We start from the raw sequence: 24,432 nt of genomic DNA on the forward strand, positions 1-24,432 counted from the left end.
GCGTCTATGAGGTCATGGGGGAGGGGGTGACATCATCACAACTCTGACAACATAAGGTGAAGCAGGCAGTCATGCATCCCATTTTTTCCCTTAAAGGGTGAGTGCCTGACTTACACTAGCATGCACAAATTACTGCCCCTTAAAGGCTACTTGATCCTTATGACATCACAAAGGTAACTCTTGATATCATTAACCAATGTACTATCCCTTTAAAGGGGTACTCCACTCACACATAACTTCTGATATGTTGCTGCCCATGGTGAGACTAACAATTCCTTCCATACTTGTTATTATCTATTCAGTCTCCTTCCCCCAGTTCTCAGCATATTCTTTCTGCTGAAGACACAAAAATCTGTGTGTGAACTTTTCTCTCTGTCTCCACCTCCTCCCCCTCCCTTCAGAGACGGCTGATGTAAACAAGTCCCTGGCAGGCTTTATCTGCAGCATTGTAGCTTCTATGTAATGCTGGGAAAGATAATCATAGTGAGTTCATCAGCAACTTAACCTCAGAATATCCCTCCCACCATTACAAAGAAGCTACAATGTTGCAGATACAGCCTGCCAGGGACTTGTTTACATCAGCTTTCTGAGAAGGGAGGGGAGAGGAGGGGGAGACAGAGTGAGAGGAGCTCACACACAGATTTCTGTGTCTTCAGCAGAAAGCAGCAGCTGAAAACTGGGGGAAGGAGACTGAATAGATAATAACAAGTATGGAAGGAATTGTTATTCTCACCATGGGCAGCAACATATCAGAAGTTGTGTGAGTGGAATCCCCCTTTAATTGTTAATATACACTGTACTGTCTGGGTGGTTCTTTATGATGTCATTATTAATGAATTAACCACCCCTTTAAGACTTAATGACCCTTTTATGACCAAGCGAGCTGTTCTTTAACACACTGATTGCTTAGTCATGAGACCCGGGAATATTCCAGACGTGCGGTCACTACTGTGCCTGTGGTGCCTCCAGTCCTCACATGACCCAGCCACGCCTCATCCTGGAAGAGACATTCTAATGTACAATGCAGCGAGTGCAGCTCCGGAGGAGAGGGCTCCGCTCATCCAGAGAGTGCAGCTCCGGAGGAGAGGGCTCCGCTCATCCAGAGAGTGCAGCTCCGGAGGGGAGGGCTCCGCTCATCCAGAGAGTGCAGCTGCGGAGGGGAGGGCTCCGCTCATCCAGAGAGTGCAGCTCCGGAGGGGAGGGCTCCGCTCATCCAGAGACTGCACCTCCGGAGGAGAGGGCTCCGCTCATCCAGAGACTGCACCTCCGGAGGAGAGGGCTCCGCTCATCCAGAGAGTGCAGCTCCGGAGGAGATGGCTCCGCTCATCCAGAGAGTGCAGCTCCGGAGGAGAGGGCTCCGCTTATCCAGAGACTGCAGCTCCGGAGGAGAGGGCTCCGCTCATCCAGAGAGTGCAGCTCTGGAGGGGAGAGCTCCGCTCATCCAGCGAGTGCAGCTCCGGAGGGGAGGGCTCCGCTCATCCAAAGAGTGCAGCTCCGGAGGTGAGGGCTCCGCTCATCCAGAGAGTGCAGCTCCGGAGGAGAGGGCTCCGCTCATCCAGAGAGTGCAGCTCCGGAGGGGAGGGCTCCGCTCATCCAGAGAGTGCAGCTCCGGAGGAGAGGGCTCCGCTCATCCAGAGAGTGCAGCTCCGGAGGGGAGGGCTCCGCTCATCCAGAGAGTGCAGCTGCGGAGGGGAGGGCTCCGCTCATCCAGAGAGTGCAGCTCCGGAGGGGAGGGCTCCGCTCATCCAGAGAGTGCAGCTCCGGAGGGGAGGGCTCCGCTCATCCAGAGAGTGCAGCTCCGGAGGAGAGGGCTCCGCTCATCCAGAGAGTGCAGCTCCGGAGGAGAGGGCTCCGCTCATCCAGAGAGTGCAGCTCCGGAGGGGAGGGCTCCGCTCATCCAGAGAGTGCAGCTCCGGAGGGGAGGGCTCCGCTCATCCAGAGAGTGCAGCTCCGGAGGAGAGGGCTCCGCTCATCCAGAGAGTGCAGCTCCAAAGGGGAGGGCTCCGCTCATCCAGAGAGTGCAGCTCCGGAGGGGAGGGCTCCGCTCATCCAGAGAGTGCAGCTCCGGAGGAGAGGGCTCCGCTCATCCAGAGAGTGCAGCTCCGGAGGGGAGGGCTCCGCTCATCCAGAGAGTGCAGCTCCGGAGGGGAGGGCTCCGCTCATCCAGAGAGTGCAGCTCCGGAGGGGAGGGCTCCGCTCATCCAGAGAGTGCAGCTCCGGAGGAGAGGGCTCCGCTCATCCAGAGAGTGCAGCTCCGGAGGTGAGGGCTCCGCTCATCCAGAGAGTGCAGCTCCGGAGGGGAGGGCTCCGCTCATCCAGAGAGTGCAGCTCCGGAGGGGAGGGCTCCGCTCATCCAGAGAGTGCAGCTCCGGAGGAGAGGGCTCCGCTCATCCAGAGAGTGCAGCTCCAAAGGGGAGGGCTCCGCTCATCCAGAGAGTGCAGCTCCGGAGGAGAGGGCTCCGCTCATCCAGAGAGTGCAGCTCCGGAGGAGAGGGCTCCGCTCATCCAGAGAGTGCAGCTCCGGAGGGGAGGGCTCCGCTCATCCAGAGAGTGCAGCTCCGGAGGGGAGGGTTCTGCTGATTTATTCTAACTCCTATAGTAGAGCTGCGCACAACTAATATACCTAAGTCCCCCCTGCATGGGCGACCGCATCATCCACTGCACCCCGCTATTACTGTGTATGTTCTGTGTGCATGAGGGGGGGTCTCCATGTATATGCATAAGATTATATGTTATTACATCATGATGTATAACCGGACAATACAGGAGGATAAGTAGTATATAATACACTGCTATATACCTACACAGAATGGAGAGATATATACACACTCATACAGGAGGAGGATAATAAGTATATAATACACTGCTGTATACCTACACAGAATGGAGAGATATATACACACTCATACAGGAGGAGGATAAGAAGTATATAATACACTGCTGTATACCTACACAGAATGGGGAGATATATACACACTCATACAGGAGTGGGATAATAAGTATATAATACACTGCTGTATACCTACACAGAATGGGGATATATACACACTCATACAGGAGGGGGATAATAAGTATATAATACACTGCTGTATACCTACACAGAATGGAGAGATATATACATACTCATACAGGAGGGGGATAATAAGTATATAATACACTGCTGTATACCTACACAGAATGGGGAGATATATACACACTCATACAGGAGGGGGATAATAAGTATATAATACACTGCTGTATACTACACAGAATGGGGAGATATATACACACTCATACAGGAGGGGGATAATAAGTATATAATACACTGCTGTATACTACACAGAATGGGGAGATATATACACACTCATACAGGAGGGGGATAATAAGTATATAATACACTGCTGTATACCTACACAGAATGGGGAGATATATACACACTCATACAGGGGGATAATAAGTATATAATACACTGCTGTATACCTACACAGAATGAGGATATATATACACACTCATACAGGAGGATAATAAGTATATAATACACTGCTGTATACCTACACAGAATGGAGATATATACACACTCATACAGGGGGATAATAAGTATATAATACAATGCTGTATACCTACACAGACTGGAGAGATATATACACACTCATACAGGAGGATAATAAGTATATAATACACTGCTGTATACCTACACAGAATGGGGATATATATACACACACTCATACAGGAGGAGGATAATAAGTATATAATACACTGCTGTATACCTACACAAAATGGGGAGATATATACACACTCATACAGGGGGAGGATAATAAGTATATAATACACTGCTGTATACCTACACAGAATGGGGAGATATATACACACTCATACAGGAGGGGGATAATAAGTATATATCTCCCCATTCTGTGTAGGTATACGGCAGTGTATTATATACTTATTATCCCCCTCCTGTATGAGTGTGTATATAATACACTGCTGTATACCTACACAGAATGGAGATATATACACACTCATACAGGAGGAGGATAATAAGTATATAATACACTGCTGTATACCTACATAGAATGGAGAGATATATACACACTCATACAGGAGGAGGATAATAAGTATATAATACACTGCTGTATACCCACACAGAATGGAGATATATACACTCTCATACAGGAGGATAATAAGTATATAATACACTGCTGTATACCTACACAGAATGGGGAGATATACACACTCATACAGGAGGAGGATAATAAGTATATAATACACTGCTGTATACCTACACAGAATGGGGGGGATATATACACTCATACAGGAGGAGGATAATAAGTATATAATACACTGCTGTATACCTACACAGAATGGGGATATATACACACTCATACAGGGGGATAATAAGTATATAATACACTGCTGTATACCTACACAGAATGGGGAGATATACACACTCATACAGGAGGAGGATAATAAGTATATAATACACTGCTGTATACCTACACAGAATGGGGGGGATATACACACTCATACAGGGGGGATAATAAGTATATAATACACTGCTGTATACCTACACAGAATGGGGATATATACACACTCATACAGGAGGGGGATAATAAGTATATAATACACTGCTGTATACCTACACAGAATGGGGATATATACACACTCATACAGGGGGATAATAAGTATATAATACACTGCTGTATACCTACACAGAATGGGGATATATACACACTCATACAGGAGGATAATAAGTATATAATACACTGCTGTATACCTACACAGAATGGGGATATATACACACTCATACAGGGGGATAATAAGTATATAATACACTGCTGTATACCTACACAGAATGGAGATATATACACACTCATACAGGGGGATAATAAGTATATAATACACTGCTGTATACCTACACAGAATGGGGAGATATATACACACTCATACAGGGGGATAATAAGTATATAATACACTGCTGTATACCTACACAGAATGGGGGGATATACACACTCATACAGGAGGATAATAAGTATATAATACACTGCTGTATACCTACACAGAATGGGGAGGTATATACACTCATACAGGGGGATAATAAGTATATAATACACTGCTGTATACCTACACAGAATGGGGAGGGGTAATTTTTCTAGTCATTAACATCATCTGTGAGAGACAAAGGGGAAGATTTATCAAAGGGTGTAAAATTTAGACTGGTGCAAACTGCCCACAGCAACCAATCACAGCTCCTCTTTCCTTTCAGCACTGCCTAAAGCTGAGCTGTGATTGGTTGCTGTGAGAGCTGAGCTGTGATTGGTTGCTGTGAGAGCTGAGCTGTGATTGGTTGCTGTGGGCAGTTTGCACCAGTCTAAATTTTACACCCTTTGATAAATCTCCCCCAAAATCTATAGAACATTCTGGATTATCACATTGTAGGATTTATAAAGACTTATTCACCATTTTATTCCATGATATAAGTATCTGATACAACAGAAGGAGAGAAGTTCCTATCTGGTGCAGTGTGTTTGCAGTTACAGAGGTCGGACGTTTCCTGGGGTCCTGACCAGGTTTGCGGACCCTGCAGCAGGATTGTGCCCCCCTCCTCATGCACATCATCTCCACAGCTTTCAGGTCTCAGGGATGTCGCTGGGTCAGGAGTGGAGGCTGGGGGTTTCCTCCTTAGTTGTCCCGGCTGGGGGTCTCCTCCTTAGTTGTCCCGGCTGGGGGTTTCCTCCTTAGTTGTCCCGGCTGGGGGTCTCCTCCTTAGTTGTCCCGGCTGGGGGTCTCCTCCTTAGTTGTCCCGGCTGGGGGTCTCCTCCTTAGTTGTCCCGGCTGGGGGTCTCCTCCTTAGTTGTCCCGGCTGTGTGTTTCCTCCTTAGTTGTCCCGGCTGGGGGTCTCCTCCTTAGTTGTCCCGGCTGTGTTTTCTCCTTAGTTGTCCCGGCTGGGGGTCTCCTCCTTAGTTGTCCCGGCTGTGTTTTCTCCTTAGTTGTCCCGGCTGTGTGTTTCCTCCTTAGTTGTCCCGGCTGTGGGTCTCCTCCTTAGTTGTCCCGGCTGTGGGTCTCCTCCTTAGTTGTCTCGGCTGTTGGTTTCCTCCTTAGTTGTCCCGGCTGTGGGTTTCCTCCTTAGTTGTCCCGGCTGTGGGTCTCCTCCTCAGTTGTCTCGGCTATGTTTCCTCCTTAGTTGTCCCAGCTGTGTTTCCTCCTTAGTTGTCCCGGCTGTGGGTCTCCTCCTTAGTTGTCCCGGCTTTGTGTTTCCTCCTTAGTTGTCCCGGCTGTTGGTTTCCTCCTGTGGGTCTCCTCCTTAGTTGTACCGGCTGTGTGTCTCCTCCTTAGTTGTTCTGGTTTTAGATTTCCTCCTTAGTTGTCCCGGCTGTGTGTTTCCTCCTTAGTTGTCCCAGATGTGGGTCTCCTCCTTAGTTGTCCCGGCTGTGGGTTTGCTCCTTAGTTGTCCCCGCTGTGTGTCTCCTCCTTAGTTGTCCCCGCTGTGGGTCTCCTCCTTAGTTGTCCCGGCTGTGTGTCTCCTCCTTAGTTGTCCCGGCTGTGTGTCTCCTCCTTAGTTGTCCCCGGCTGGATTTCGGGTCATTGTCAGCTAGAAGAGCCGCCCACCACCCATCCTCACTGCTCTTACTGAGGAAAGGAGGTTGTTGTATCTAGTGATACATGGCCCCATCCATCCTCCCTTCTATACACTGCATTTGCCCTGTCCCCTTTACAGAAAAGCCTCCAAAGTATGATGCCCCCCCCCCCCCCATGCTTCATGGTTGGGATTGTGTTCTTGGGGTTGTCCTCATCTTTCTTCTTCCTCCAACCAAACCACAGTTGTATTTTGGTCTCATCTGTTCACATGACCTTCTCCTAGGCCCCCTTTTTATCATCTACGTGGTCATTGGTGACGTCACACATGGTAATCTATGAGACTGTGGTCCCAGCTCCATACAGGTCAGTGACCAGGTCCTCCTGTGTAGTTGGGGGGGTGATTTCTGACCTTTCTCAGAATCCTCCTTACCCCACAAGGCGAGATCCTGCATAGAGCCTTAGACCCACGAAGATTGACAGTTATCTTGTGTTTCTTCCTATTTGTAATAATTGCTCCAACAGTTGTCGCCTTCTCAACAAGCTGCTGCTTATTATCCTGTAGCCCATCGCAGCCTTGTGCAGGTCTACAATGTTGTCCCTTGTGTCCATAGACAGCTTTTTGGTCTTGGCCATGGTGGAAAGGTTGCAGTGTGTGTGGCAGAGGGCACTTGAGACATCCTATTGAATCAATCAGACAGGCAGAATTTTAAGAGGAGTCTGTGGCGCGGACTGCCTTTGGAATTCCTCACTAATTCTGTAGAGTGAACATACTCTTATAGAGAAACTAACAGCTCTAGGAGTGGCAGAATTCTTGATGGTTGGTCAGTCTTGCTGGCCTATCCAGTCTCCACACCTGACCCCAGCGACATCCCTGAAACCTGAAAGCTGTGGAGATGATGTGTATGAGGAGGGGGGCTAAATCCTGCTGCAGGGTCCGCAAACCTGGTCAGGACCCCAGGAAACGTCCGACCTCTGTAACTGCAAACACACTGCACCAGATAGGAACTTCTCTCCTTCTGTTGTATCAGATACTTATATCATGGAATAAAATGGTGAATAATTATACATGTGATGTATAGATATATATTACTGGGTATGTATAGATATATTACAGGGGATGTATAGATGTATATTGCTCGAGGTGTATATATTGTGGGTGGTGTAAAGCAGTATGGGGCGTATAGATATATTACAGGGGATGTATAGATGTATATTGCTCGAGGTGTATATATTGTGGGTGGTGTATAGATGTGGGATGTATAGCTGTATATTGCTCGGGATGTATATATTGCTCGGGGTGTATATATTGTAGGTGGTGTATAGCAGTATGGGATGCATATTGCTCGGGATGTATATATTGTGGGTGTTGTATAGCAGTATGGGGTGTATAGATGTATATTGCTCAGGGTGTATAGATGTGGGTGGTGTATAGGTATATATTGCTTGGGGTGTATATATTGTGGGTGGTGTATAGCAGTATGGGGTGTAAAGATGTGGGTGGTGTATAGATTTATATTGCTCGGAGTGTATATATTGCTCGGGGAGTATAGATGTATATTGCTCGGGATGTATATATTGCTCGGGGAGTATAGATGTGGGTGGTGTATAGCAGTATGGGGTGTATAGGTATATATTGGTCGGGGTGTATATATTGCTCGGGGTGTATAGATGTATATTGCTCGGGGTGTATAGATGTGGGTGGTGTATAGCAGTATGGGGTGTATAGATGTATATTGCTCGGGGTGTATATAATGCTTAGGGTGTATAGATGTGGGTGTCTATAGCAGTATGGGGTGTATAGGTATATATTGCTCAGGGTGTATAGATGTATATTGCTCGGGGTGTATAGATGTATATTGCTCGGGGTGTATATATTGCTCAGGGTGTATAGATGTACATTGCTCGGGGTGTATAGATGTATATTGCTCGGGGTGTATAGATGTATATTGCTTAGGGTGTATAGATGTATATTGCTCGGGGTGTATATAATGCTCAGGTTGTATAGATGTGGGTGGTCTATCTATAGCAGTATGGGGTGTATAGGTATATATTGCTCAGGGTGTATATATTGCTCGGGTTGTATAAATGTATATTGCTCGGGGTGTATAGATGTGGGTGGTGTACAGGTATATATTGCTCGGGGTGTTTATATTGCTCAGGGTGTATAGATGTATATTGCTCGGGGTGTATATATTGCTCAGGGTATATAGATGTATATTGCTCGGGGTATATATATGGCTCAGGGTGTATAGATGTGGGTGGTCTATAGCAGTATGGGGTGTATAGGTATATATTGCTCAGGGTGTATATATTGCTCGGGGTGTCTAGCAGTATGGGGTGTATAGGTATATATTGCTCAGGGTGTATATATTGCTCGGGGTGTATAGATGTATATTGCTCGGGGTGTATATATGGCTCGGGGTGTATAGATGTGGGTGGTCTATAGCAGTATGGGGTGTATAGGTATATATTGCTCAGGGTGTATATATTGCTCGGGGTGTCTAGCAGTATGGGGTGTATAGGTATATATTGCTCAGGGTGTATATATTGCTCGGGGTGTATAGATGTATATTGCTCGGGGTGTATATATGGCTCGGGGTGTATAGATGTGGGTGGTCTATAGCAGTATGGGGTGTATAGGTATATATTGCTCAGGGTGTATATATTGCTCGGGGTGTATAGATGTATATTGCTCGGGGTGTATATATGGCTCGGGGTGTATAGATGTGGGTGGTCTATAGCAGTATGGGATGTATAGGTATATATTGCTCAGGGAGTATATATTGCTCGGGGTGTATAGATGTATATTGCTCGGGATATATATATGGCTCGGGGTGTATAGATGTGGGTGGTCTATAGCAGTATGGGGTGTATAGGTATATATTGCTCAGGGTGTATATATTGCTCGGGGTGTCTAGCAGTATGGGGTGTATAGGTATATATTGCTCGGGGTGTATATATTGCTCAGGGTGTATAGATGTATATTGCTCGGGGTGTATATATTGCTCGGGGTGTATAGATGTATATTGCTCGGGGTGTATATATGGCTCGGGGTGTATAGATGTGGGTGGTCTATAGCAGTATGGGGTGTATAGGTATATATTGCTCAGGGTGTATATATTGCTCGGGGTGTCTAGCAGTATGGGGTGTATAGGTATATATTGCTTGGGTTGTATAGATGTATATTGCTCAGGGTGTATATATTGCTCGGGGTGTCTAGCAGTATGGGGCGTATAGGTATATATTGCGAGGGGTGTATAGATGTATTTTGCTCGGGGTGTATAGATGTGGGTGGTCTATAGCAGTATGGGGTGTATAGGTATATATTGCTCAGGGGGTATATATTGCTCGGGGTGTCTAACAGTATGGGGTGTATAGGTATATATTGCTCAGGGTGTATATATTGCTCGGGGTGTATATATGGCTCGGGGTGTATAGATGTGGGTGGTCTATAGCAGTATGGGGTGTATAGGTATATATTGATCAGGGTGTATATATTGCTCGGGGTGTATAGATGTATATTGCTCGGGGTGTATATATGGCTCGGGGTGTATAGATGTGGGTGGTCTATAGCAGTATGGGGTGTATAGGTATATATTGCTCAGGGTGTATATATTGCTCGGGGTGTCTAGCAGTATGGGGTGTATAGGTATATATTGCTCGGGGTGTATAGATGTATATTGCTCAGGGTGTATATATTGCTCGGGGTGTCTAGCAGTATGGGGTGTATAGGTATATATTGCTCGGGGTGTATAGATGTATATTGCTCAGGGTGTATATATTGCTCGGGGTGTATAGATGTATATTGCTCAGGGTGTATATATTGCTCGGGGTGTATAGATGTATATTGCTCAGGGTGTATATATTGCTCGGGGTGTATAGATGTGGGTGGTCTATAGCAGTATGGGGTGTATAGGTATATATTGATCAGGGTGTATATATTGCTCGGGGTGTATAGATGTATATTGCTCGGGGTGTATATATGGCTCGGGGTGTATAGATGTATATTGCTCGGGGTGTATATATTGCTCGGGGTGTATAGATGTGGGTGGTCTATAGCAGTATGGGGTGTATAGGTATATATTGCTCAGGGTGTATATATTGCTCGGGGTGTATATATGGCTCGGGGTGTATAGATGTGGGTGGTCTATAGCAGTATGGGGTGTATAGGTATATATTGCTCAGGGTGTATATATTGCTCGGGGTGTCTAGCAGTATGGGGTGTATAGGTATATATTGCTCGGGGTGTATAGATGTATATTGCTCAGGGTGTATATATTGCTCGGGGTGTCTAGCAGTATGGGGTGTATAGGTATATATTGCTCGGGGTGTATATATTGCTCGGGGTGTCTAGCAGTATGGGGTGTATAGGTATATATTGCTCGGGGTGTATAGATGTATATTGCTCAGGGTGTATATATTGCTCGGGGTGTCTAGCAGTATGATGTGTATCGGTGGTTTTGCGATGTCTCCTCTTACTTTGCCGTCTCTTCTCTCCGGAGGCCGATGACACTTACATACAGCTGAAGAAGGAGCTGGAGTACCTGGACCTGAAGGTAATCACCGTAATCCGGGGGTGGGGGGGATTATAATGGGAGGGGTCACAGTGGACGGTCAGTCCACCAGGTCACATGACGGGATTGGTTCCTGAGCGCTGTATATGGTGGCGGCCGGCCCTCCCCTCCGGCGGCCGCTGTGCTCCTGGCTCCGGCACCATCTGTGCGTTTCACACCGAGTCTCTTCTGATTTGGCGCAGATAAAGTATAATGAACCTCTGATCAACTTGGTTCACAGTGTGTTAAGGAACTCCACCCCGGGGTACCGATCGGGTGTAAACGTAAGCGGCTCTGCCTCCTGGTGTCACCATCTCATGGCTGCGCCCCCCACCCACCGCACTTACCTTGTGACGCAGCTTCTCCAGGTTTTATTTGTCATTGTTGTGGTTGATTTGCTTGCTGATGCTTGTAGTCCACCTGCTGATTGTGTAGATTAGAGTGTAAGCTCTGTGTCCAGCATGTTCCCGGTGCTGGCGCAGGGATTGGCTGACCACGCTTTTGTGGTGTTTTTTCAGTTCTTTTTTATACCATTTCCTCTGCGCAGATTCAGTTGTGAAGAGTGAGGCAACATGGCTGCCAGGGTGATGTCACTGCGTACGCCCGGGGATAGGAGCAGGATTGTCATCGGGGTATGCTGGGAGTGGTAGTGCCCCAGCAGTTGGAGAGCCACAATTTACTATTGAGCTCTAAAATCTGTGAGAGGTCCAGGGGCGCGGGACTATGATGTCACCTACTGACTGTGAGACAGCCAGGGGTGCGGGGCTATGATGTCACCTACTGACTGTGAGACAGCCAGGGGCGCGGGGCTATGATGTCACCTACTGACTGTGAGACAGCCAGGGGCGCGGGACTATGATGTCACCTACTGACTGTGAGACGTCCAGGGGTGCGGGGCTATGATGTCACCTACTGACTGTGAGACTTCCAGGGGCGCGGGGCTATGATGTCACCTACTGACTAGGAGACAGCCAGGGGCGCGGGGCTATGATGTCACCTACTGACTAGGAGACGTCCAGGGGCGCGGGGCTATGATGTCACCTACTGACTAGGAGACAGCCAGGGGCGCGGGGCTATGATGTCACCTACTGACTAGGAGACAGCCAGGGGTGCGGGGCTATGATGTCACCTACTGACTAGGAGACAGCCAGGGGCGCGGGGCTATGATGTCACCTACTGACTAGGAGACAGCCTGGGGCGCGGGGCTATGATGTCACCTACTGACTAGGAGACAGCCAGGGGTGCGGGGCTATGATGTCACCTACTGACTAGGAGACAGCCAGGGGCGCGGGACTATGATGTCACCTACTGACTGTGAGAGGTCCAGGGGCGCGGGACTATGATGTCACCTACTGACTGTGAGACAGCCAGGGGCGCGGGACTATGATGTCACCTACTGACTGTGAGACGTCCAGGGGCGCGGGGCTATGATGTCACCTACTGACTGTGAGACGTCCAGGGGCGCGGGACTATGATGTCACCTACTGACTGTGAGACAGCCAGGGGCGCGGGGCTATGATGTCACCTACTGACTGTGAGACGTCCAGGGGCGCGGGACTATGATGTCACCTACTGACTAGGAGACAGCCAGGGGCGCGGGACTATGATGTCACCTACTGACTGTGAGACAGCCAGGGGCGCGGGACTATGATGTCACCTACTGACTGTGAGACGTCCAGGGGTGCGGGGCTATGATGTCACCTACTGACTAGCAGACAGCTAGGGGCGCGGGGCTATGATGTCACCTACTGACTGTGAGACGTCCAGGGGCGCGGGGCTATGATGTCACCTACTGACTGTGAGACGTCCAGGGGCGCGGGACTATGATGTCACCTACTGACTAGGAGACAGCCAGGGGTGCGGGGCTATGATGTCACCTACTGACTGTGAGAAGTCCAGGGGCGCGGGGCTATGATGTCACCTACTGACTGTGAGAGGTCCAGGGGCGCGGGGCTATGATGTCACCTACTGACTGTGAGACAGCCAGGGGTGCGGGGCTATGATGTCACCTACTGACTAGGAGACAGCCAGGGGCGCGGGGCTATGATGTCACCTACTGACTAGGAGACAGCCAGGGGCGCGGGGCTATGATGTCACCTACTGACTAGGAGACAGCCAGGGGCGCGGGGCTATGATGTCACCTACTGACTAGGAGACAGCCAGGGGCGCGGGGCTATGATGTCACCTACTGACTGTGAGACGTCCAGGGGCGCGGGGCTATGATGTCACCTACTGACTAGGAGACAGCCAGGGGCGCGGGGCTATGATGTCACCTACTGACTGTGAGAGGTCCAGGGGCGCGGGGCTATGATGTCACCTACTGACTAGGAGACAGCCAGGGGTGCGGGGCTATGATGTCACCTACTGACTAGGAGACAGCCAGGGGCGCGGGGCTATGATGTCACCTACTGACTGTGAGACTTCCAGGGGCGCGGGGCTATGATGTCACCTACTGACTTGGAGACAGCCAGGGGCGCGGGGCTATGATGTCACCTACTGACTAGGAGACAGCCAGGGGCCCGGGGCTATGATGTCACCTACTGACTGTGAGACGTCCAGGGGCCCGGGGCTATGATGTCACCTACTGACTGTGAGAGGTCCAGGGGCGCGGGGCTATGATGTCACCTACTGACTGTGAGAGGTCCAGGGGCGCGGGGCTATGATGTCACCTACTGTCTAGGAGAAGTCCTGGGGCGCGGGGCTATGATGTCACCTACTGACTGTGAGACGTCCAGGGGCGCGGGGCTATTATGTCACCTACTGACTGTGAGACAGCCAGGGGCGCGGGACTATGATGTCACCTACTGACTGTGAGACAGCCAGGGGCGCGGGGCTATGATGTCACCTACTGACTAGGAGACAGCCAGGGGCGCGGGGCTATGATGTCACCTACTGACTAGGAGACAGCCAGGGGCGCGGGGCTATGATGTCACCTACTGACTGTGAGACAGCCAGGGGCGCGGGGCTATGATGTCACCTACTGACTGTGAGACAGCCAGGGGCGCGGGGCTATGATGTCACCTACTGACTGTGAGAGGTCCAGGGGCGCGGGGCTATGATGTCACCTACTGACTAGGAGACAGCCAGGGGCGCGGGGCTATGATGTCACCTACTGACTAGGAGACGTCCAGGGGTGCGGGGCTATGATGTCACCTACTGACTAGGAGACAGCCAGGGGCGCGGGGCTATGATGTCACCTACTGACTGTGAGACAGCCAGGGGCGCGGGGCTATGATGTCACCTACTGACTGTGAGACGTCCAGGGGCGCGGGGCTATGATGTCACCTACTGACTAGGAGACAGCCAGGGGCGCGGGGCTATGATGTCACCTACTGACTAGGAGACAGCCAGGGGCGCGGGGCTATGATGTCACCTACTGACTGTGAGACGTCCAGGGGCGCGGGGCTATGATGTCACCTACTGACTAGGAGACAGCCAGGCGTGCGGGGCTATGATGTCACCTACTGACTAGGAGACAGCCAGGCGTGCGGGGCTATGATGTCACCTACTGACTGTGAGACGTCCAGGGGCGCGGGGCTATGATGTCACCTACTGACTAGGAGACAGCCAGGGGCGCGGGGCTATGATGTCACCTACTGACTAGGAGACAGCCAGGGGCGCGGGTCTATGATGTCACCTACTGACTAGGAGACGTCCAGGTGCGCGGGGCTATGATGTCACCTACTGACTAGGAGACGTCCAGGTGCGTGGGGCTATGATGTCACCTACTGACTAGGAGACAGCCAGGGGCGCGGGGCTATGATGTCACCTACTGACTAGGAGACAGCCAGGGGCGCGGGGCTATGATGTCACCTACTGACTAGGAGACAGCCAGGGGCGCGGGGCTATGATGTCACCTACTGACTAGGAGACGTCCAGGGGCCCGGCAGTCCGGTTAGTATTGTGTATGAGAGGGTTCAGCCACATACGATGGCTTTTTCTCCTTTGGAAACATTCGTCAGTGTTTTAGGTGTCACATGATCATCACCTTCCATCAGCCCCACCCCCTGGCTTTAGAGGGATTTTCTGATCCCGTTCCTCACGGTCACATGACATACCTGTGAGATTTGCGGTGAGCGATTGTTCCCTGCCGCCATGTTTCCATGTATCATTACTCGCAGTTTGCTGCATGCACTCATGGCGTCTCTGTATCCTTCCCGTCCTCATTTACTGTCTGTCTCCTACAAGTTGTGTTTTATGGTTGTCAGGTGACCGGGCGAGAATCCTTCAAGGATCGATCTGCTAAACCCGTCAGAATCGCTGAAAGTGATGTTGATGTAAGTGAAAAGTGAGAGCGAGTGCGAGGTTGTGTCCAGCAGCCAATGACGGGGTAATGGATACAGCTAGCACCGATTCCCTGACAGAACCAAGAAACATGTCTATTCCGGCTCTCTCGTATATACCTTCCATCTCTCCCTCTTCAGTATCTTCCAACCCTTTCTTTTCTGTGTATCTTCGGGCTCCCCCTCTCTCATGTATTTTCCAGCTCTCTTTTTCTTCTTTCTGTATCATTCTTGTGATTCTCCCTGCTCTCTCTCTCATTCTTGTGATTCTCCCTGCTCTCTCTCTCTCTCTCCCTCTCTCTTTCTTGTGATTCTCCCTGCTCTCTCTCTCTCTCTCCCTCTCTCTTTCTTGTGATTCTCCCTGCTCTCTCTCTCTCTCTTTCTTGTGATTCTCCCTGCTCTCTCTCTCTCTCTTTCTTGTGATTCTCTCTGCTCTCTCTCTCTTTCTTGTGATTCTCCCTGCTCTCTCTCTCTCTTTCTTGTGATTCTCCCTGCTCTCTCTCTCTCTCTCTCTCTCTCTCTCTTTCTTGTGATTCTCCCTTCTCTCTCTCTCTCTCTCTCTCTCTCTCTTTCTTGTGATTCTCCCTGCTCTCTCTCTCTTTCTTGTGATTCTCCCTGCTCTCTCTCTCTCTTTCTTGTGATTCTCCCTGCTCTCTCTCTCTCTTTCTTGTGATTCTCCCTGCTCTCTCTCTCTCTTTCTTGTGATTCTCCCTGCTCTCTCTCTCTCTCTCTCTTGTGATTCTCCCTGCTCTCTCTCTCTCTTTCTTGTGATTCTCCCTGCTCTCTCTCTCTCTCTTTCTTGTGATTCTCCCTGCTCTCTCTCTCTCTCTTTCTTGTGATTCTCCCTGCTCTCTCTCTCTTTCTTGTGATTCTCCCTGCTCTCTCTCTCTCTCTCTCTTGTGATTCTCCCTGCTCTCTCTCTCTCTCTCTCTCTTGTGATTCTCCCTGCTCTCTCTCTCTTTCTTGTGATTCTCCCTGCTCTCTCTCTTTCTTGTGATTCTCCCTGCTCTCTCTCTCTCTTTCTTGTGATTCTCCCTGCTCTCTCTCTCTCTCTCTTGTGATTCTCCCTGCTCTCTCTCTCTCTTTCTTGTGATTCTCCCTGCTCTCTCTCTCTCTCTTTCTTGTGATTCTCCCTGCTCTCTCTCTCTCTCTTTCTTGTGATTCTCCCTGCTCTCTCTCTTTCTTGTGATTCTCCCTGCTCTCTCTCTCTCTCTCTCTTGTGATTCTCCCTGCTCTCTCTCTCTCTTTCTTGTGATTCTCCCTGCTCTCTCTCTCTCTCTTTCTTGTGATTCTCCCTGCTCTCTCTCTCTTTCTTGTGATTCTCCCTGCTCTCTCTCTCTCTTTCTTGTGATTCTCCCTGCTCTCTCTCTCTCTTTCTTGTGATTCTCCCTGCTCTCTCTCTTTCTTGTGATTCTCCCTGCTCTCTCTCTCTCTTTCTTGTGATTCTCCCTGCTCTCTCTCTCTCTTTCTTGTGATTCTCCCTGCTCTCTCTCTCTCTCTCTTGTGATTCTCCCTGCTCTCTCTCTCTCTTTCTTGTGATTCTCCCTGCTCTCTCTCTCTCTCTTTCTTGTGATTCTCCCTGCTCTCTCTCTCTCTCTTTCTTGTGATTCTCCCTGCTCTCTCTCTCTTTCTTGTGATTCTCCCTGCTCTCTCTCTCTCTCTCTCTTTGGATTCTCCCTGCTCTCTCTCTCTTTCTTGTGATTCTCCCTGCTCTCTCTCTCTCTCTTTCTTGTGATTCTCCCTGCTCTCTCTCTTTCTTGTGATTCTCCCTGCTCTCTCTCTCTCTTTCTTGTGATTCTCCCTGCTCTCTCTCTCTCTTTCTTGTGATTCTCCCTGCTCTCTCTCTCTTTCTTGTGATTCTCCCTGCTCTCTCTCTCTTTCTTGTGATTCTCCCTGCTCTCTCTCTCTTTCTTGTGATTCTCCCTGCTCTCTCTCTCTCTCTTGTGATTCTCCCTGCTCTCTCTCTCTTTCTTGTGATTCTCCCTGCTCTCTCTCTCTCTTTCTTGTGATTCTCCCTGCTCTCTCTCTCTCTCTCTCTTTCTTGTGATTCTCCCTGCTCTCTCTCTCTTTCTTGTGATTCTCCCTGCTCTCTCTCTCTTTCTTGTGATTCTCCCTGCTCTCTCTCTCTCTCTCTCTTTCTTGTGATTCTCCCTGCTCTCTCTCTCTTTCTTGTGATTCTCCCTGCTCTCTCTCTCTTTCTTGTGATTCTCCCTGCTCTCTCTCTCTTTCTTGTGATTCTCCCTCTCTCTCTCTCTCTCTCTCTCTCTCTCTCTCTCTCTCTCTCTTTCTTGTGATTCTCCCTGCTCTCTCTCCCTCTCTCTCTTTCTTGTGATTCTCCCTGCTCTCTCTCCCTCTCTCTCTTTCTTGTGATTCTCCCTGCTCTCTCTCCCTCTCTTTCTTGTGATTCTCCCTGCTCTCTCTCTCTTTCTTGTGATTCTCCCTCTCTCTCTCTTTCTTGTGATTCTCCCTGCTCTCTCTTTCTTGTGATTCTCCCTGCTCTCTCTCTCTTTCTTGTGATTCTCCCTGCTCTCTCTCTCTTTCTTGTGATTCTCCCTGCTCTCTCTCTTTCTTGTGATTCTCCCTGCTCTCTCTCTCTTTCTTGTGATTCTCCCTGCTCGCTCTCTCTCTCTTTCTTGTGATTCTCCCTGCTCTCTCTCTCTTTCTTGTGATTCTCCCTGCTCTCTCTCTCTTTCTTGTGATTCTCCCTGCTCTCTCTCTCTTTCTTGTGATTCTCCCTGCTCTCTCTCTCTTTCTTGTGATTCTCCCTGCTCTCTCTCCCTCTCTCTCTTTCTTGTGATTCTCCCTGCTCTCTCTCCCTCTCTTTCTTGTGATTCTCCCTGCTCTCTCTCTCTCTCTTTCTTGTGATTCTCCCTGCTCTCTCTCTCTTTCTTGTGATTCTCCCTGCTCTCTCTCTCTTTCTTGTGATTCTCCCTGCTCTCCTCTCTCTTTCTTGTGATTCTCCCTGCTCTCTCTCTCTTTCTTGTGATTCTCCCTGCTCTCTCTCTCTTTCTTGTGATTCTCCCTGCTCTCTCTCTCTTTCTTGTGATTCTCCCTGCTCTCTCTCTCTTTCTTGTGATTCTCCCTGCTCGCTCTCTCTTTCTTGTGATTCTCCCTGCTCGCTCTCTCTCTCTTTCTTGTGATTCTCCCTGCTCGCTCTCTCTCTCTTTCTTGTGATTCTCCCTGCTCGCTCTCTCTCTCTTTCTTGTGATTCTCCCTGCTCTCTCTCTCTTTCTTGTGATTCTCCCTGCTCTCTCTCTCTTTCTTGTGATTCTCCCTGCTCTCTCTCTCTTTCTTGTGATTCTCCCTGCTCTCTCTCTCTTTCTTGTGATTCTCACTGCTCTCTCTCTCTTTCTTGTGATTCTCCCTGCTCTCTCTCTCTTTCTTGTGATTCTCCCTGCTCTCTCTCTCTTTCTTGTGATTCTCCCTGCTCTCTCTCTCTTTCTTGTGATTCTCCCTGCTCTCTCTCTCTTTCTTGTGATTCTCCCTGCTCTCTCTCTCTTTCTTGTGATTCTCCCTGCTCTCTCTCTCTCTTTCTTGTGATTCTCCCTGCTCTCTCTCTCTTTCTTGTGATTCTCCCTGCTCTCTCTCTCTCTCTCTTTCTTGTGATTCTCCCTGCTCTCTCTCTCTCTCTCTTTCTTGTGATTCTCCCTGCTCTCCTTTTCTTCTTTCTGTATCATTCTTGTGTATGTCTCGTTATTCTTTCTTGTATATCTCACGTCTCTGTTTTGTGTCTCTTCTGGTTGTCACTTCCTTTCCTATGTGTGTCCACACTTTATTGTATCCCGCGTCTACTTAATGTGTTTCCCCCGGGTCTCTTGTGTGTGTCTTCAGGCTTTTTTTTTTTTTTTTTTTTTTGCATGTATCCCCCCCTCGCTCTCTTGTGTGTATCTTCCCACTTCCCCATGGGAATCTTCCAGCTCTCCCTCTCCTCTGTGTATCTTCCCACTTCCCCATGGGAATCTTCCAGCTCTCCCTCTCCTCTGTGTATCTTCCCACTTCCTCATGGGAATCTTCCAGCTCTCCCTCTCCTCTGTGTATCCTCTCACTTCCTCATGGGAATCTTCCAGCTCTCCCTCTCCTCTGTGTATCCTCTCACTTCCTCATGGGAATCGTCCAGCTCTCCCTCTCCTCTGTGTATCCTCTCACTTCCTCATGGGAATCGTCCAGCTCTCCCTCTTCTCTGTGTATCCTCTCACTTCCTCATGGGAATCTTCCAGCTCTCCCTCTCCTCTGTGTATCCTCTCACTTCCTCATGGGAATCGTCCAGCTCTCCCTCTCCTCTGTGTATCCTCTCACTTCCTCATGGGAATCGTCCAGCTCTCCCTCTTCTCTGTGTATCCTCTCACTTCCTCATGGGAATCTTCCAGCTCTCCCTCTCCTCTGTGTATCCTCTCACTTCCTCATGGGAATCGTCCAGCTCTCCCTCTCCTCTGTGTATCCTCTCACTTCCTCATGGGAATCTTCCAGCTCTCCCTCTCCTCTGTGTATCCTCTCACTTCCTCATGGGAATCTTCCAGCTCTCCCTCTCCTCTGTGTATCCTCTCACTTCCTCATGGGAATCGTCCAGCTCTCCCTCTCTGTGTATCCTCTCACTTCCTCATGGGAATCGTCCAACTCTCCCTCTTCTCTGTGTATCCTCTCACTTCCTCATGGGAATCTTCCAGCACTCCCTCTCCTCTGTGTATCCTCTCACTTCCTCATGGGAATCTTCCAGCTCTCCCTCTCCTCTGTGTATCCTCCCACTTCCTCATGGGAATCTTCCAGCTCTCCCTCTCCTCTGTGTATCCTCCAACTTCCTCATGTGAATCTTCCAGCTCTCCCTCTCCTCTGTGTATCCTCTCACTTCCTCATGGGAATCTTCCAGCTCTCCCTCTCCTCTGTGTATCCTCTCACTTCCTCATGGGAATCGTCCAGCTCTCCCTCTCCTCTGTGTATCCTCTCACTTCCTCATGGGAATCTTCCAGCTCTCCCTCTCCTCTGTGTATCCTCTCACTTCCTCATGGGAATCGTCCAGCTCTCCCTCTCCTCTGTGTATCCTCCCACTTCCTCATGGGAATCTTCCAGCTCTCCCTCTCCTCTGTGTATCCTCTCACTTCCTCATGTGAATCTTCCAGCTCTCCCTCTCCTCTGTGTATCCTCTCACTTCCTCATGGGAATCTTCCAGCTCTCCCTCTCCTCTGTGTATCCTCTCACTTCCTCATGGGAATCTTCCAGCTCTCCCTCTCCTCTGTGTATCCTCCCACTTCCTCATGGGAATCTTCCAGCTCTCCCTCTCCTCTGTGTATCCTCTCACTTCCTCATGGGAATCTTCCAGCTCTCCCTCTCCTCTGTGTATCCTCTCACTTCCTCATGGGAATCGTCCAGCTCTCCCTCTCCTCTGTGTATCCTCTCACTTCCTCATGGGAATCTTCCAGCTCTCCCTCTTCTCTGTGTATCCTCTCACTTCCTCATGGGAATCTTCCAGCTCTCCCTCTCCTCTGTGTATCCTCTCACCTCCTCATGGGAATCTTCCAGCTCTCCCTCTCCTCTGTGTATCCTCTCACCTCCTCATGGGAATCTTCCAGCTCTCCCTCTCCTCTTTTGTGTATCCCCAGGATCTCTTTTGTATCCCAGTTTCTATCATGCGTCTTTCTCTTCCAGGTGAAGCTCAGCGTCCTCTGTGAACAGGATCGGATCCTGCAGGACTTGGAGGACAAGATCCGGGCCCTGAAGGACAATAAGGTCGGTGATGTTTCTACATTAATAAGCCGTCGGTGTGCTACAGATATTTGATGGGTGCTGAGATCCACTGGACTGTCCACAGCCCCCAGATGTCCAACGCAAGTTAGCGCCCCCAAACGCCCAATAAATGTAAAGGACTGTGCCACTATGGCCCATTAATTTATGTCCTACTTTGGCTGAAGCTTCTGTCTTAAGGCCCTATTCCACAGAACTTTTTTGAACGATTATCGTTCATAAAATCGTTTAAACGACCGCTCGTTAACGATATTGGTTCTGTGGAATAGCTGTAAACGAGCGAACGACAACAGCGAAATCGTCGTTGAGTCGTTCACTATTTTTTTTCAAAAAATGTCAAAAAAAATCGTTCTTTCAACAATAATTCGCTAATCTTTTCGTTGAATAAAAAATCTTTCAGTCGTTCTTGAAATGTCTACCTATATTTCCCCACCTACATGCTCAGCCCGGCGAACGTTTTAAACGAGCATGTAACGATGTAACGACTGCAAAAAAATAGTTACACTACAGATATCGTTCACGTTCCCACACGTATTATGTGTTATCGTTCGCTTAAAAAAATCGTTAAGTGCTCGTTAACGAGCAGTCGTTGGAGCGAGTCTATGAACGATAATCGTTCCGTGAAATAGGGCTATTACTCAATGAGCATGGCTTCTGTTTTCCTTTGTGGTCTAGAAGTAGCTTTTATTTCTATCTGTCACCTGGACAGGGATATTTTTTGTTCTGTCACTTAGACGGGCTTCCGTCTTGCTCTGTGACCCGGACGGGCTTTCGTCTTGCTCTGTGACCCGGACGGGCTTCCGTCTTGCTCTGTGACCCGGACGGGCTTCCGTCTTGCTCTGTGACCCGGACGGGCTTCCGTCTTGCTCTGTGATCCGGACGGGCTTCCGTCTTGCTCTGTGATCCGGACGGGCTTCCGTCTTGCTCTGTGACCCGGACGGGCTTCCGTCTTGCTCTGTGACCCGGACGGGCTTCCGTCTTGCTCTGTGACCCGGACGGGCTTCGTCTTGCTCTGTGCCCCGGACGGGCTTCCGTCTTGCTCTGTGCCCCGGACGGGCTTCCGTCTTGCTCTGTGACCCGGACGGGCTTCCGTCTTGCTCTGTGACCCGGACGGGCTTCCGTCTTGCTCTGTGACCCGGACGGGCTTCCGTCTTGCCCTGTGACCCGGACGGGCTTCCGTCTTGCCCTGTGACCCGGACGGGCTTCCGTCTTGCCCTGTGACCCGGACGGGCTTCCGTCTTGCCCTGTGACCCGGACGGGCTTCCGTCTTGCCCTGTGACCCGGACGGGCTTCCGTCTTGCTCTGTGACCCGGACGGGCTTCCGTCTTGCTCTGTGACCCGGACGGGCTTCCGTCTTGCTCTGTGACCCGGACGGGCTTCCGTCTTGCTCTGTGACCCGGACGGGCTTCCGTCTTGCTCTGTGACCCGGACGGGCTTCCGTCTTGCTCTGTGACCCGGACGGGCTTCCGTCTTGCTCTGTGACCCGGACGGGCTTCCGTCTTGCTCTGTGACCCGGACGGGCTTCCGTCTTGCTCTGTGACCCGGACGGGCTTCCGTCTTGCTCTGTGACCCGGACGGGCTTCCGTCTTGCTCTGTGACCCGGACGGGCTTCCGTCTTGCTCTGTGACCCGGACGGGCTTCCGTCTTGCTCTGTGACCCGGACGGGCTTCCGTCTTGCTCTGTGACCCGGACGGGCTTCCGTCTTGCTCTGTGACCCGGACGGGCTTCCGTCTTGCTCTGTGACCCGGACGGGCTTCCGTCTTGCTCTGTGACCCGGACGGGCTTCCGTCTTGCTCTGTGACCCGGACGGGCTTCCGTCTTGCTCTGTGACCCGGACGGGCTTCCGTCTTGCTCTGTGACCCGGACGGGCTTCCGTCTTGCTCTGTGACCCGGACGGGCTTCCGTCTTGCTCTGTGACCCGGACGGGCTTCCGTCTTGCTCTGTGACCCGGACGGGCTTCCGTCTTGCTCTGTGACCCGGACGGGCTTCCGTCTTGCTCTGTGACCCGGACGGGCTTCCGTCTTGCTCTGTGACCCGGACGGGCTTCCGTCTTGCTCTGTGACCCGGACGGGCTTCCGTCTTGCTCTGTGACCCGGACGGGCTTCCGTCTTGCTCTGTGACCCGGACGGGCTTCCGTCTTGCTCTGTGACCCGGACGGGCTTCCGTCTTGCTCTGTGACCCGGACGGGCTTCCGTCTTGCTCTGTGACCCGGACGGGCTTCCGTCTTGCTCTGTGACCCGGACGGGCTTCCGTCTTGCTCTGTGACCCGGACGGGCTTCCGTCTTGCTCTGTGACCCGGACGGGCTTCCGTCTTGCTCTGTGACCCGGACGGGCTTCCGTCTTGCTCTGTGACCCGGACGGGCTTCCGTCTTGCTCTGTGACCCGGACGGGCTTCCGTCTTGCTCTGTGACCCGGACGGGCTTCCGTCTTGCTCTGTGACCCGGACGGGCTTCCGTCTTGCTCTGTGACCCGGACGGGCTTCCGTCTTGCTCTGTGACCCGGACGGGCTTCCGTCTTGCTCTGTGACCCGGACGGGCTTCCGTCTTGCTCTGTGACCCGGACGGGCTTCCGTCTTGCTCTGTGACCCGGACGGGCTTCCGTCTTGCTCTGTGACCCGGACGGGCTTCCGTCTTGCTCTGTGACCCGGACGGGCTTCCGTCTTGCTCTGTGACCCGGACGGGCTTCCGTCTTGCTCTGTGACCCGGACGGGCTTCCGTCTTGCTCTGTGACCCGGACGGGCTTCCGTCTTGCTCTGTGACCCGGACGGGCTTCCGTCTTGCTCTGTGACCCGGACGGGCTTCTGTCTTGCTCTATAACCTGGACCTTGTTTTGAATGATGGGAATCACTAGCGCATGACCGTCTCAAGATTGGTAGCTGAAATCTAGGGCCTGGACTGCATTCAGCATCCACTTCCATGTTAAAGTTTTGCTTCCTGTATTGCTACTCTCTTTGTTATTAGACATGATCTTAATTTCTGTCATATTCTACAGGACAAACTGGAAACGGTCCTGGAGGTTTTGCACAGACAGATGGATCAGTACAAGGATCAGCCTCAGCACACTGAGAAGATTTCCTACCAGCAGCGCCTCCTGCAGGAGGATCTAGTGCAGATCAGAGCTGAGATGTCCAAAGTCTCCACGGTATGTGTTGTCACATACACCACAGCGCCCTGTAAGGGTCATGCATATATATAGTAGAGCTCCCCCTCCTGTATACTCAGGTATTAGCGCACCCTTATATTCAGTGATGGTAGTATCGAGGGGCGGGGCCACGACAACATCACAGATATTATGTTATATGGCTGCAC

At 50.6% G+C, this 24,432-nt stretch overlaps 1 protein-coding gene across 5 annotated transcripts in view; it reads left to right on the forward strand.

The window, feature by feature from the left end:
• The window catches only part of PLEKHA7 (pleckstrin homology domain containing A7), a 144,006-nt gene that overhangs the window by 113,782 nt on the left and 5,792 nt on the right, over positions 1-24,432 (forward strand). For 3 of the 5 annotated variants that reach the window (XM_069964987.1, XM_069964986.1, XM_069964990.1), the window contains 5 exons: positions 11,055-11,108; positions 11,309-11,389; positions 15,314-15,382; positions 21,029-21,109; positions 24,116-24,265. In XM_069964987.1, the coding sequence (XP_069821088.1) occupies positions 11,055-11,108; positions 11,309-11,389; positions 15,314-15,382; positions 21,029-21,109; positions 24,116-24,265 (435 nt within the window). The remainder of the gene's footprint in view (positions 1-11,054; positions 11,109-11,308; positions 11,390-15,313; positions 15,383-21,028; positions 21,110-24,115; positions 24,266-24,432) is intronic. The other 2 variants (XM_069964989.1, XM_069964988.1) reach the window with 1 other exon arrangement.

This window comes from Dendropsophus ebraccatus, chromosome 4 (genome assembly GCF_027789765.1).
Source record: "Dendropsophus ebraccatus isolate aDenEbr1 chromosome 4, aDenEbr1.pat, whole genome shotgun sequence".
Classification (NCBI taxonomy): domain Eukaryota; kingdom Metazoa; phylum Chordata; class Amphibia; order Anura; family Hylidae; genus Dendropsophus; species Dendropsophus ebraccatus.